Below are 14,352 nucleotides of genomic sequence, written 5' to 3'. Positions count from 1 at the left end.
ATTATCATTAGTCCACTCAACTCGATTGCTTTTCTCACTAATGCCTTCCGGGCTCAAGTAAAAAAAACCAATCTCTCTGAGAGGAGCAAAGATAATCTACAATTTCATGTACATGTTTATATATATCTTTTTCATGACAATTAACAATACCATCTATTCCATTCACAAAATGATGGAAAAAAAGAGAAATAAAAATGTGCAATAATACTGAAAGTGATAATAAATTAAACATGTTTTAATGATATTTTATGGTCCACTTTTATACAAATATAAAACACACTGATTGTTAATACAAGATGTTTTGCACATAGAACAATACAACAAAATATACATGCAACTTTTAAAACAATATTTCATGTTTTTGAAATGGCTTCCGAATACTCTACTATCTCAATTGAACATGTTGAATGACCCTGTATTCAATTTTAAAGGAGTAAACTCAAAGGAAAAATCAAAATGGAAAGTCCATAATCAAATGGAATATGGCAAAATCAATCGCTCAAAAATATTAAACGAATGGATAACAACTTTCAATCTCCTGACTTGATTGAACAAACTAAATGTCAGAGCTAAGTAAGGGAAGTGCTGGACTGGTACAAGATCTTTATTGAAATTCTTCACAATAACATTTGTATATTCCGAAGGCATACTGAATATTTTATGGAGGGAACCAACCTTAGGAAAGTGCATACACATAATCTGTATCGGTTTTAAATTGATACCAACAGTGACCCGCACTGAAGAAAATGGATGTTTCTCAGAATATTACCCCATCTATATAACAATAATGCACAATAAATATTAATCAATTACACAGCTTTTAAAAATACCATTGAATGTACTTTATCAAAATAAATGAATAAAATAACTACACTACAGCTCTTGTTAATTTTGATAATATCCTCTAACAAAGAATCTTCCTGAGGACAAATGTTAAAGCTTAAATTTTGGAGCACATCTTTACATACAAAAGCTTATATATTTTTTCTAAAGATTTTTGATGCGTCATCTCTTATTATGGATAAAAGGAGTGTATCCTCAACACAGGTTGAACAATGGTGATGTCATAACAGAGCATTTTCCACTATGTACCAATGCCCACCATCCAAAAAATTCACCTAATTAGCTATAGGGTTAATTATACATCTCAAGGTACAATCAAAAAAGTTTCTAGTGTCAAAAATTTTCAGATGCTCCACATGAAAGAATGTAGAATGATTTTCTATTGTCAAAATAAATGACATGAGTCACCCCATGATAGAAGTCAAGCCTGTATAACCTCTATCAAATATGAGCAAACAAAAGAATCCTGTTCAATTATACCTTGGGACCAACAGGGAGAAACTGCAGAGGTGTTATAAGATAATCAACATTCAATGGTATTTTAAAACTCATTGCAAAACAATATAAACATTGGAGACCTCTCAACTAGTCACTTTTGTAATGAGATAATATGCTAAGAAAAACAACAGCACAAGTCCTATAATCATATAACACATCAACTTCCTGTTTCCTTTGTTGGCTGACACCATATGAGAAAGTCTATTAACTGTTCCTCCTAATAATCCATGTGTACTCTCAAAGTCATTACCCTGCAATGTAAAATTGTTATCAGTTGTGATGATTCATTTAGTTTAACTAGTATTTATTATTTTACAATTAAATGTATAGCCTTTGTATGAGGTGACCTGAAAGAAGTATATTGACTGATGACAAAGTCTGAGGTTGATATATTTTTTTGGGTCGATATATCCTGTATTGACCTGATACATACGCTTTAATAGTTATATTATTAATTTCCGACCATATTTGTATGAAAATCATCATTTGATTTTGTTGGAAATTTATAGCTACATATCATATTGTCTCAAGACAGGAGACAATATGATTAGTTGTTATTTCATTTATTTTTTATGTTTGTTTTTTAAAATCTTATGTATTTAAAGATGTTTTGTTCAAATAATCGATCTTGGATTTTATATTAGGGAATACGTTGATATGATTGGTCGAGAGAACTTTCGGTAGTTGACCTTGATATTGGTTATTTTTCGATAGACGACGTTGACCAATGTAAACAAGACGGTGGCAATAATAACACAGACGTTAACAAAATTTATTTTCACTGCACTTTAATTGTTAAATAAAATAATATACAAAAAACATTCCTTTGAATGATTATAAGAGTTTTTGCAGTTAACTTTTTGTCAGATAGCAAATTTCATTGATATACATGTATATATGTATATATATATATACTTTTATGAGAGACAAACTTAAATAAAATTTCAAAACTTGTTTCAGAGTTACATATTTGACTAAAGTACTACAATGTAATATGAAAACTTTTACTGTTTATGCAATTGCAATAACTTTCAATATTATTAATTCGTATATTTCAACTAATATGATTCATTCAAAAGGATTCAGGGATACAGGTGTGTAGCTACTTTTACGTCAAAACGGCCAGGCATACCCTTGAAATTTGATAAAAAAAAATAAAATAATTAAAATACAATACAAAGAACAGATTAAAAGCACATCAGACTTGTAATTCTTCTTCACTGGTTTCACAGTTTCAACAAAATGGTAACATACTAAATGTACTATATTTTTTTTTCATTTTCTGTCAAATTCTTAATCTATTGTAAATTTTTGTCACTTTCATTTTGTTTAAAGCAATTCATTAGTATCTGTTGAGATTTGATATGTGTCTTGCCTTTTTGTCGACCCTATGACTTTTATGTTTTTAATCAACAAAATAAAAATTGTGAGAAAACAAGAAGATTGAGAACCTACCATGTCGTCCAAGTATCTGTTAGAGTCTTTTGATTCTGTTTCTATATCAAACGCAAGCTGAAAATAGTTAAATTATGAAAGAGAACTATATGAAAATTGAATCAGTAACAGATTAGAGGGCCTACAACTTCTCTGTTTGAAAAATATATTGTTTTATCATGTTTATGCATATAATCTTCCAGTTTTGCTTTACTCGCTTGCTATATATCATTCAATAATTAAGTGCTTGTATGCACTGATGGGTACAAATTGCTTAAATTTATCAGTGGGAAGTGAAATTAAATATTACATTGTATAAAGAATTGAATGTAGTTGATTTAACTACAATTATTTGGAGTGAGGAAGGTTAAACTTCAATTGTAAAGATAACTTCAACAATGACAAAAATATGATATTTTTAGAACAGATATTAGATTCATGCACCTTGCACAAGTTACAGTAAATTCAGAAATTATTGTGTTCAGTTTTAACTAAAAATTTATCTGGCAGTAAAGACATTCAGATATTTGATTGTTATTCTTAAACACTATAGTCACACAATAAGAACTGTCTTATTTGATTGGCATACAGCTGAGCATCTGCTGTGTTTTAAAGATAAAATTCATTCCAAAAAACACAACATCCTCATGATCCTGATCAATGTTACACATTTTTTTAATCATTGATACAGTGATGTTTTTGAAAAATTTATATTATGTATACATGACCAGTAAATTCACAAATTATTGCTTGCATTTATTATTGCGATTTTGTAATTAAATTTTAGACTAAAATGCAATTTTATTTTTTGTGATATTGAGAAAAGTCCTGTTTTATTCATATAAAAAAAGATTCAAAATGTGAGTTTGAATTATTGCAATTATAACATGTACATGTACAATGTATAACACTGTCCAATTTTTCGCAATAATGAAAACATTGCAATAATTTCTGAATTTACAGTATTCTGTATTAAGTCAGGTTAGCACATACTGATTTCAGTCTTGATACTTTGTCTGATAATCCATCAACTCGTCTTTGGTTTTCAGAATCAAGCATTTCTTCTGATCTAGACAATCCTTAAATGTAAAAATATATGGTCATCATACAAAAATTACATGTCATATTGCCTAGGGCCACACTTAAAAATATTTTGGTTTGCCCAAACCCTACCCAAACATTGAGACGGTGGGTAGGTACAAATGTACATGTACATGTAGGTAGGCATTTTCTTTTTTTTTTTGGCAAAGATAAATTATAAGTATCCGATGTTTATCATATTTATTAGTCTTCATGCCTATCTGAATGAAAAAAAATATTTTCACATCAGGACAATAAAAGATTATGAGTAGGCAGCTATTTTCTGGGTAGGTAGGGTTAGGGCAAACAAACCTATTCTTTTTTATGGCCTACAATGTAGTTAACATGGTTTCTAAATCTACATCACATGTATGTATTCCATTCTACCCCATTATTAATCAAGGGTATACATTTACCTACATTTGTAATTGTAGAAATACTTTTTGAAATATATGTATTTCTTGGCAAGCATGTGCACTCAAGACTTATATATTTATTATTGCACATAACGATTTATTTTGCATCCTAGGGGAGTTAACTCAATTTTTTTTATACTACCATTTTATATATGAGTAACTGTAGTAAAGTACAAAGGAAAATATTTAAAAATTGATTGCCTGAAATACACATTAAATTTACTTTCCAAGCATTTGTTGAGCAATATTAATGAAACTATTTAAGTAAGATGTCAAAATTTCCTTAATCTAGTTATCAAAGAGAAATTAAAAATTTAGAAATAAACATGATAAAACCATGATAAACATACATGTAAATGTACATCATTTTATACATAGTCCAAGTATATAAATTTCGAAAAGCTTTTACAAATTTTAGAATCATCTGAATGAAGAAACCATATGCAAAAATTAAAATCACAAAAATACTGAACTTAGAGGAAAATCAATTCGGAAAGTCTATAATCACATGGCAAAATCAAATAACAAAACGCATCAAAAACGAATGGACAAGAACTGTCATATTCCTGACTTCGTACAGGCATTTTCAAATGTAGAAAATGGTGGATTAAATCTGGTTTTATAGCGCTAATCCTCTCACTTTGATGAGTACATGATCATGTTTTGTAAATTCAGAATGATATTATCTGTAATGACCTGATACATGCTATAGAGTTACATGTGTATCTATTTAACTAATAAAAGAATTCAACTCGTGACAGAACGACATTGATAATTAACTCATGCGCTACACTCATTTGTGAATTAACGTTTGTTCGGTCACCTGTTGAATATTTTTCTCCACTTGAATTCTTCGATTAGTTATTCTGTAATTATATTTTTCTTCAATGGGTCCCAAATGTAATGGTCATGATAGTGTGATATGAATACACCTTATACATGTAGTTACATGTATTTGTTTTGTCCGCCATTACATTTTTTGTACATGTCATCACACAGGTTCCTGTAAGGCCAACCTTAAAAATATGTTTGTTTGCAGTTTTCCGACTGTACCTTCAGACTGAAGGGTCGGTAGGTAGGAAAAATATTTTATTTTATCAGCCAAAATACAGTTTAAACAAGCAGTTACACTAAACCAAGTTTCTTGTGAAGAAAAAAAAACATTTTAAAACAACAAACACTGGACATGCTGAAAACCAACATCAAATGAACAGGCATTTTCAGATAAAAAACTTTTTAACCAAAACAGAAACTTTAACATAGTGTCATTATCCAATTTATGACATAAAATATGGTATAATTATTAAATACTGGAACACTTATAAACAAGGAATGTCATTATGACTAGAACTGTTTTAAAGAAATATATTCAGACATGTATGCTTCTTGACTAGAATGTTTTCATGAGTAGAGTATTTTCATCAGAAAAATGTAGATATTAAAGATTTATAAGACAATGTATTAAAGAGTGTATTTTTAATAATAAAAAAAAATAACCATTGAATCTTCCTCAATTGAAAAAAAGGCAACTTGAAAAAAAAGTATTAAGACATTCGACTGTTTTCATATTTCTAACAATATTTAATTATATGTGATAAGGTTATATTTTTGCCAGGCTTTAATGAAAACCAAAGAAATCTAAAGTTTGGGGTGAAATCCATAGCACCCCATTAAAAGTAAATGGTCTGTACTGAAATGTTTTTAATGCATAAAAAAAATTGGCAGCATAGCTCCTAAGGACATGTTTTAATTGAATTCACACAGGCCACACAGTTTGGGTATATTTAATATTGTAAGAAAGAGAATAATTGCAATGAGTGGGGCAGCCGGCCCCCTTATCCTAAAGGAGCATACTCATTGCAATCGAAGATAGATTTAATATAGAGAGAGTATATTTATTTTTCAAGCTAACCATTCATTTCCTCTACATCTTTGTGTAGTTAGGGTTGCTTCTTATTGATTTGGCATGATCTATATCCATTAACCTTTCAAATGAGCCCTTCCTCCGTACAGGCGTGTTTACAGATATCCATGAAGATTTAAGTCACGGAGGAGTGGTTTCATCTTTGTCGTCTTCACAACGATTTGTAGAAAATATGCCATACTTCAAGCTGCTGTCGAATTATTTAACCACTAAAATTGGTTCCATAAAGTCAGGCTCCACAGATTGTGTACCCGATTTGTTTGAGACAGAATGGTTATCGTGTCAGTTATGAATATCCGCTGCATCATCGTCAATGATATCATCACACATCATTACATGTGCCTGAATCTGTATAAACAGTTTACTAATAAACTTTTTTGTTTGTTATTTGTCTTAAAATTGACACGAGACGACAGCGTAAAGTACTCCTCCGTGACTTCATGGATACCTGTAAACAATTTCCATGTGCTCTATCATTAAATGGTCACATGAACGCTTGACGGGAAGCTAAGAAAAACCGAACTTGAAATGCGTAATTGACCCAGACTTTAAATCATTTCCGGAAAGGACCCAAAGTTCCGGATCGCGTCAATAGAAGTATTAAAAAAAAATTCTTCAACTATAAAGCAATAAAATTTTCACAGTCGGGAGGATTTTCAAGGGTCGGTCGGTAAACTGCAAACAAACAATATTTTAATTTAAGCCTAAAATTTTGACGCCATAATACAAAATATCTGACTCCACAATGAATGGAAAAGTGATTGTTGTGTGACGTCAATAGTTTAAGCAGTACAGATTCTAAGGGCCAGCCAGGAATAGTGATATGGTGTATTGGGGGAACATTAGCACACACACGAAACCAAACATGAGTAAAAGGGAAATAAAGCATCAAAACACAAATAAAAAGGCGGAAAACGTTGTACGAAAATAACCCTTAACCCCCATCTTAGAGTAAGGGTTATAGACAATTATGACATATCAGGCTGTAACACTTTCATGCAAACATGATCTTGATACATGATATAGGAAGATGTGGTATGAATGACAATAAGACAACTCTCAATTCACAATGTTTTGATTGAAGAAACGAAATAAAAAAATTGACGCGGATAACTATTACCATTCCGGTTGTTCCTGTAATCTGTCATTTTTCAGAGTGTTGATGTGTCAAAATCTCCAGCAAAACATTTGTTCAATGTCAAAACTTATTCTAAACAAAGAGTTATTGATTGCTATTAGTAAAACGTATCAATGACATGACTTTTCATCTCTAATACTTTATCCGTTTCCGGATAAAAGGTTGAAAAATTTCCGGAAAAGAATAACATTGATTAGACACCAAATATTACAGTGTGTTTTTATATGCCTTTTACATGTTTTATACACCTTTATTCTAAAGATGGACCACATTTCCCCCTATAAAAACAAGATCGCAAATAAAATATAAATTATTGTGTAGGCATAGTGAAGACTGTCATACAACCGACTGGCATTCAGTATAAAGTTTTACTCAGTGAAACTATTTACCAAGAGGGTACTTGCTTGCGAGTTTTGCACGTTTTCGTTTATTTAAGATCTTTTTCATTCGATTTATAATCAAAAAGAAATATGAAACATCATCTCCTTAAATAAAAAGAAAAAAAAGCCCTCAATCGGACACTCAGATGACGGGTCCTTAAAAGTTTTATTTATAATATGAGGAAGCTGACTACTGTGTTATAACAGTCTCAGATTCTCAGGAGGAAGGCGTTATCTTAACTTTACCAGCTAATGAAGCCAATATAACTAACTATGTCCTTACATACAGTTTACGGTAGTTTTGATCTAAAATATAATAATAAATTCCGAGTTGGAATATTTAAGTTAAGGGTCCATAATGTTTTGTACTGAAAACAATTTTATTGGCGATTTATCTGAATGACAATGCTTACATTCATTATCTTGTGAAATTTTCATATCCATTTTTCTTTCTTTGCAAATGTTAGATTGGTTGGCGATTGATCTGATATCTCAAAAAAAGATACCTCTGATATCAATAATCTAAATAAGATCTGTTCGGATTGTTTTCTTTCTGAGATCTGCGATTTTTCAATGAACGGAGACATAATTACAATCAATCGATCGCTCTGGCTAAGATCATCGAAGCATGCACGTTTAAATCCTGCCTTTCGAGTTATCTTAGCGCTGTTCTGTGTTTTGCATATTCAGTGTTCGTCATCTGTGAAACAGATTTTCCATAACGGTCATCCAACTCATTATGGTCTTCGTAATTTTTTTGTAGGCATGACTTTAACTTCACAAATTGGAACTATTGGTTAACACATTGTAGAATTGAGTCTTTTAAAAGCATCCTTGAATGACGTTTTTTTTCAAAAATTTTCTCATTTTTTTGTCTGATATTTTAATAATTGTAATATGATGGCTTGTTATCTTAATAATTGTATTATGATATGATGGATAAAGAAAATTATGCTTTCACTGTTTTGAGCTAATCATCTGTTCAGCAAGGATAAAAAAAAAAAGAAGAGTAGTGATCGATATGTAGTCGAAAATAACCTAAGATTTCTAAATTGAATTGTTCCAAATTTATTTTCTGTCGGGATCTTTATAGCAATACATTAAGGTAAGGGTTTTTCTCATTGATGAAGCCCGTACATTTGCACATAGTTGCTCATTTTACTTTATTTGAACTTTTTATGATAGTTGTCTCATTGGCAATCACACCACATCAGTCTCATTACAGCAGCACACAAAACGCAGAATCGAGGAATCTAAAGAATGAGCACCACTAACACCCACTAAAACCGGGGTGATCGCAGGTTCTCCGGAAGAATAAACTGATCTTTCTCTACATGTAGCTCCAGTCATGTTGCTCCAAGTTCAATATCTACGCATGATAAGTCTAATTTGGTATTTACATTGATGGAAAATGAGACTGGGGTTGTGTTTACGATGATCGGAACATATTCGTTGTCGGTCTGTGAAACTGATATGCCATGTTGGTCATCCAACTCGTAATGGTGTATGTTATTTTTTCGTGGGCATGACTTTAACTTCACCACTTGGAACTTTTGGTTATCGCTTAGTCGAAATCTTAATCAACTCCTGATAGGAATTATGTCCTTGAATGACGGTTTGTTTTTATATAATTTTTTTTTCGTTTTTTGCCTGTAATCTTTACTATTATGTTATGATAGATAAATAAAATTATGCTTTAACTGTATTACGCTAATATTCCGTTCAACCAGGCTATAAACAATGCTAAAAAGGTCAAAATGTTTTATGAAAGTCCATAAATGGCAACTACAAATAGAGAAAATTTATCTCTCCCAGGCCATGCGCAAACACCAAATTAATTTGAATATCATAAATTGCATTTGGACATGCTAGGCTTAACACTCGTCATGAAATATCATTGAATCTTGTTTTATACATTTTATTCCCTTTTCTAAACTCATCAGACTTTACAATTTATTTGTAGTGTATTTTTTTAATTGCAATTTATATCGAACCCGTATCAGAACTTTCGTATTTGTTATTTACGTGTTGGTGTGAATCTGAAAATAGCATTGAATTTTAGATTTTCGCCTGTTCATTGAATCGAGGAAGTTGTCGCCGTCCTATTTCTCTTTTCCATGAGGAAAACACCTTTCCTATTTCTCTGAGTAAAAAAAAATCGTCAAATATTTTTCACTGGACGTCACGTACATAAATCATTAATCAATGAATAGACAATATAAAATATGCGTATTTTTAACCTAGAAAACAGTCAATATTTATAAATTCAATCCATCAACCATTAAACGTAACAACAAATCGACCAATACAGCGGTTCCAACCACTCGATATAAAGAACTTGTCACTTGATACATTGCAAACATTTTATAACCAACAAACCAACCAACCTTCCAACCAACCAATCAACTAAAATTGTCTAACATATATTACACTCAGGAAATATGGAATGAATTTCTTTAACAATTGTTTATAAAACATACATTTGATACACAAATGATTGTATACATGTTCGTTGGTAGTAATTTTACAAAAGCTGCTCCTGTACCTATAGACACCTTATAAATCAATAATAAGACTATCGAGCATAATTCTTAAGTATATATATATATATATATATGGCTTATTATACTATGAAACACATGCGTTTGAGTCATATTTTTATTTATTTACATACTTAAAGCAACAAGTATGTTTTGGTCAAACTCCAATCAAAATAGTGTCACATAAAATTGAGGTAGCTTATACAAATAGTAGCACAACTAATTCATACATAAGAATAGAATCTTATGTTCTACATACTCAAACTTAGAGACATGTAATACATACATGTATATTATATGTACCTGCCCAAACGACTTGTTTGAACAAGAACCCCAAACGTTTAGGTATGCAATGGCAATGTATTGAACTGTTCTTTTTACCATACTGCATGCCTGCATGCGCACTAAAGTAAAATGTAAATGCAGCCATATGTTTTGTATGTTTTCTTCCAATATACATTGTATATGTTATCTATTTGTGCGTAACTTTGTCAAATATTTCTTTATTCAGAATACACAATTGCATAATGAGACCGTTGCTAGGACACACTTTACGACATCTTCTGATACACTTTACGGCATTCCAGATAGGCAACTGTTCCTTTAGCATGAGATAGGCAATTGCCATTGCGGGCGATTTTCGGACTCCGCCTGAACAGTGAACCAAGACTTTACCTGCAATAATAAAATGGTATTGTATTTTTTTCCCTTAGATACAGTATATGAAACAAAAAATATCGTATAAAGTGTCAGTTTGTTTAGTTATAAAATATAAAGGGTCGCTATCAGGGGGCAATGGGGTCCAGGAAGAATTTTTTGATGACGAAAACTTTGTTTTCCATTTCTAACACCCGCTTTTATCTTCCACAGGTAAATATAATTATAACATCGTAATTTTGTTCACAACTTTTGCAAACTTGCTGCATTTGGTTTTCCAGACTTTTCATTTATATGTAACTCAAAATGAATGATCACAAATTTGAAATAGAAAAGGAGGCACTGACTGCCATAATAGGAGCCCCCTACAGACATGCTTCAGTGGTCACCTATATAATCAACAAATGTTCCCCACAAAAAAGGGGGGCTGGAACAGCCAATGCTAATTTTTAGATTTAATTTAAAATAAAGAAAACAATTAACTAGCTGTCGATAATTTTGCTCGTGTATATATAGAGAAACAGATACCGTTATACCCTGAATGATAAGTAAATTGCACCGATTTTTAGCTTGGTTTTTACTTTCATTTATAGCTCTCACTTGATAGAGTCCCAGAATAGTGCACGACACAGTAGGAAAAAAGTCTGATTAGATTAGCTTACCTCCATCTTTTATTATGTCCTCTATCAGGTCCGCACCATCTTCAACAATATTCAATAAGCATGTGTACACGTTATCATCCGAACTTAGTGGACAGTATTTTATGTCATAAGGTTCATATATTAATGGGTTCGTTTTCACTTCGTTTGGAGATAGATTTATAACTAGATTTATCCCAAGTTCCTTTAGTTTTGCCGCATCCCGTGCAATAACCCTGAAAAAAAGAATATGGAGTTATAAAACATTGTGAGTTAAATTGTATTTTGTTTTGGCTGTTCTGTTCACTTGATTATAAACATACCCTGTTTGGTATCCACCGAAAACGCGTCACTGACATCGTTACTACTTGTTTCCGTCTCTAGCAATGAGTTTGAAGATGTGCTGGCGGAATTTTAGTAATCAATGCTTCTATGACTGTCATGATCTGAACCACAAATGAAGTACATAGTCCCTGCACGTATTTTGCAGTGTTAAATTTTTAAAGCATTGTTTTATTCTAAGAATCAGTTCAATGCACTGACAACTTATAATGTACTACACTCGTAGAGTTTAGAGCTTGACATATGGGCAGTTACCTTTAGTAGAACAATGAATATTGAATTTTTACTAGATGTCTTTTCTGATGTTATTGTGTTGTTCTATTGGTGTCGCAACGACGCACATACTATTACGTCGCATTTCTTTTTATTACTTAAGCACCCCCCCCCCCCCCGGCACATACTATTACGTCGCATTTCTTTTTATTACTTAAGCACCCCCCCCGGGCACATACTATTACGTCGCATTTCTTTTTATTACTTAAGCACCCCCCCCCGGGCACATACTATTACGTCGCATTTCTTTTTATTACTTAAGCACCACCACCCCCCGGCACATACTATTACGTCGCATTTCTTTTTATTACTTAAGCACCTCCCCCCCCCCCAAAAAAAAAAAGAAAAAAAAGAAGTAAAATAGAAAAATAACGAAAGGACAATATTTTTACTTACTCGTTTCCTACAAATAGATTTTTGTAGACTTCATTTATGTTTGAGTCTGCGCCATCAGCTTTCCTGTCCATAAAGTACATTAAAACTTCGTTACAAAGTTGGACATCGTACGACTCCTACAAGTTTAACGTTAAAATGTTTATTTGTAAATAATAAACATATTAAAAATCATCATGCATATTTTAATTCAATATAAATATTATGCCAATGAGAATGACATCTATTTAGAAGAGACCGAATGTGGCGGAAGTTAGCAACCATTGATCCCCGCATGGTGTACACAAATTTACATCATGATTTACTCTGTATTCACATCTTTATGTCAGATTTTGTTAAATTTGTTGGGAGATTTCAATATTAAAATAAGAAGATTTCTAATGAGACAATTCTCTTTACCTTTTATTTTGTTTTATTTAGTATACTAGTACAAATGTAAATAAATGCTATTGGAATTTGAATTCGTGCTGTTACATATTTTCCCGTATCTTGATTATTTTTTGTCATTTACCAAGGTCATTTTGATATTCTTCTATAGTGTGGTTCTAATAAAGAATGGATTCATTGCTACATGTATGTGGTGTAAAAAAGTACAACCGCTTTACTTTTCTGGCAATCCCCTGAAGCTCGAAGCCTATTAGTGGAGCGAAGAGACAGCTCAGAGAAAACCGAAGTCCTTAAAGTTTTGCCCCGTTCGGGCCGAACTTGTTCCCTAAATTGCTGAAAAGGAATGTTCCGGTGCAGTTCATAATTTTGAGCCTGGCGCTCAACGATAAAACTAGTATCTAGCCCGGAGCCCTTTCCCCCATCTTTTTCCCCTTCCTCGCGTATCATTACTCCGGAAATATGCAAAATGGTGCTTACAAACCAGAACAATCAATATGACTGATTTTGGTAATTAGTCATATTAAATAGTTGTTCTTTGAAGTAACATTCATAGACATGTCAATAGCAGAATTGTGCCATTTTTGTGTGCGAAATAACTGGTGGGATACAATTGATAAATGTATTTGTTTTTCCTCTTCAAATTATTAAAACACAAACCTTAAAAATTTACCATTTGAAGACAGTTATAAATTTCTAAAGGATAAAGAAAACAATACTTGCTAACGATTTCCCAAAGAGAAAAAAAAATGAAATGGATAAAAAAATATATAGTAAAAGGTTATTAACCAGAAGAAGATCGAAATTCCAAACGAGCAGAGCTATACGAACTCAATAAGTATATAAAACACAATCAACACCATAGAATAATGGCTCCGTAAGAATGAGACAAACATCATGACTTTCAATTTAACCCAGAGTCACAATTTCGATAAAAACTTTAGCTTCTCTTAACACTTAAAATGTAAAATTTAACACGTATATATATTCCTACTCACCATTTTGTTCTATTAATCTTTCTCATTTGGTCTACAAGAAGTCGGTCAGTGTTTAAATTGGTAGATAGGTCCAAAAATAAACCAGTTCCTTTCAAATTAGAAAGAAGGTATAAACAAGCCTATTGTTTTAATTTGAATAAAGTGTTTATCTCCATGACTGGATCATTAATTTTCAATGAAGCTAATTGAAAAATGAAAACCATGAAAAAATTTTAAATATGAAATCGATAGCCTGTTTACTCTATATTGGCGATATTTAATATTCTTAATTTACCATTAAATTTAAAAATGGTATTTAAAAATAAATACAACATTACATGTACGTGATTTAATCGAGAGTGTTCGTAATAATACGGAATCACATTAATTATTACGCGATACAACTCTACATATTGGGTATACGATTCGGACAAA

At 31.6% G+C, this 14,352-nt stretch overlaps 1 protein-coding gene and 1 long non-coding RNA gene across 2 annotated transcripts; both read right to left on the bottom strand.

Moving 5' to 3' along the window:
* Nucleotides 1-226: 226 nt before the first annotated feature.
* On the bottom strand, nucleotides 227-7,440 carry LOC143081942 (BET1-like protein). The gene is made up of 4 exons (XM_076257578.1): nucleotides 7,316-7,440; nucleotides 3,769-3,854; nucleotides 2,797-2,853; nucleotides 227-1,592 (listed from the first exon to the last, which is right to left on the bottom strand). Exons 1-4 carry the CDS (start codon nucleotides 7,341-7,343, stop codon nucleotides 1,425-1,427), a joined length of 339 nt encoding a protein of 112 aa, XP_076113693.1. The 5' UTR covers nucleotides 7,344-7,440; the 3' UTR covers nucleotides 227-1,424.
* Nucleotides 7,441-10,351: 2,911 nt separating this feature from the next.
* LOC143081941 (uncharacterized) lies at nucleotides 10,352-14,137 on the bottom strand. The gene is made up of 4 exons (XR_012980169.1): nucleotides 13,939-14,137; nucleotides 12,560-12,675; nucleotides 11,573-11,784; nucleotides 10,352-10,928 (listed from the first exon to the last, which is right to left on the bottom strand). It is a non-coding gene; the product is annotated as an uncharacterized LOC143081941 (long non-coding RNA).
* Nucleotides 14,138-14,352: the final 215 nt, after the last annotated feature.

Source organism: Mytilus galloprovincialis, chromosome 7, assembly GCF_965363235.1.
Source record: "Mytilus galloprovincialis chromosome 7, xbMytGall1.hap1.1, whole genome shotgun sequence".
Lineage (NCBI taxonomy): Eukaryota > Metazoa > Mollusca > Bivalvia > Mytilida > Mytilidae > Mytilus > Mytilus galloprovincialis.
This window is presented reverse-complemented; position numbering and strand designations above follow the sequence as displayed.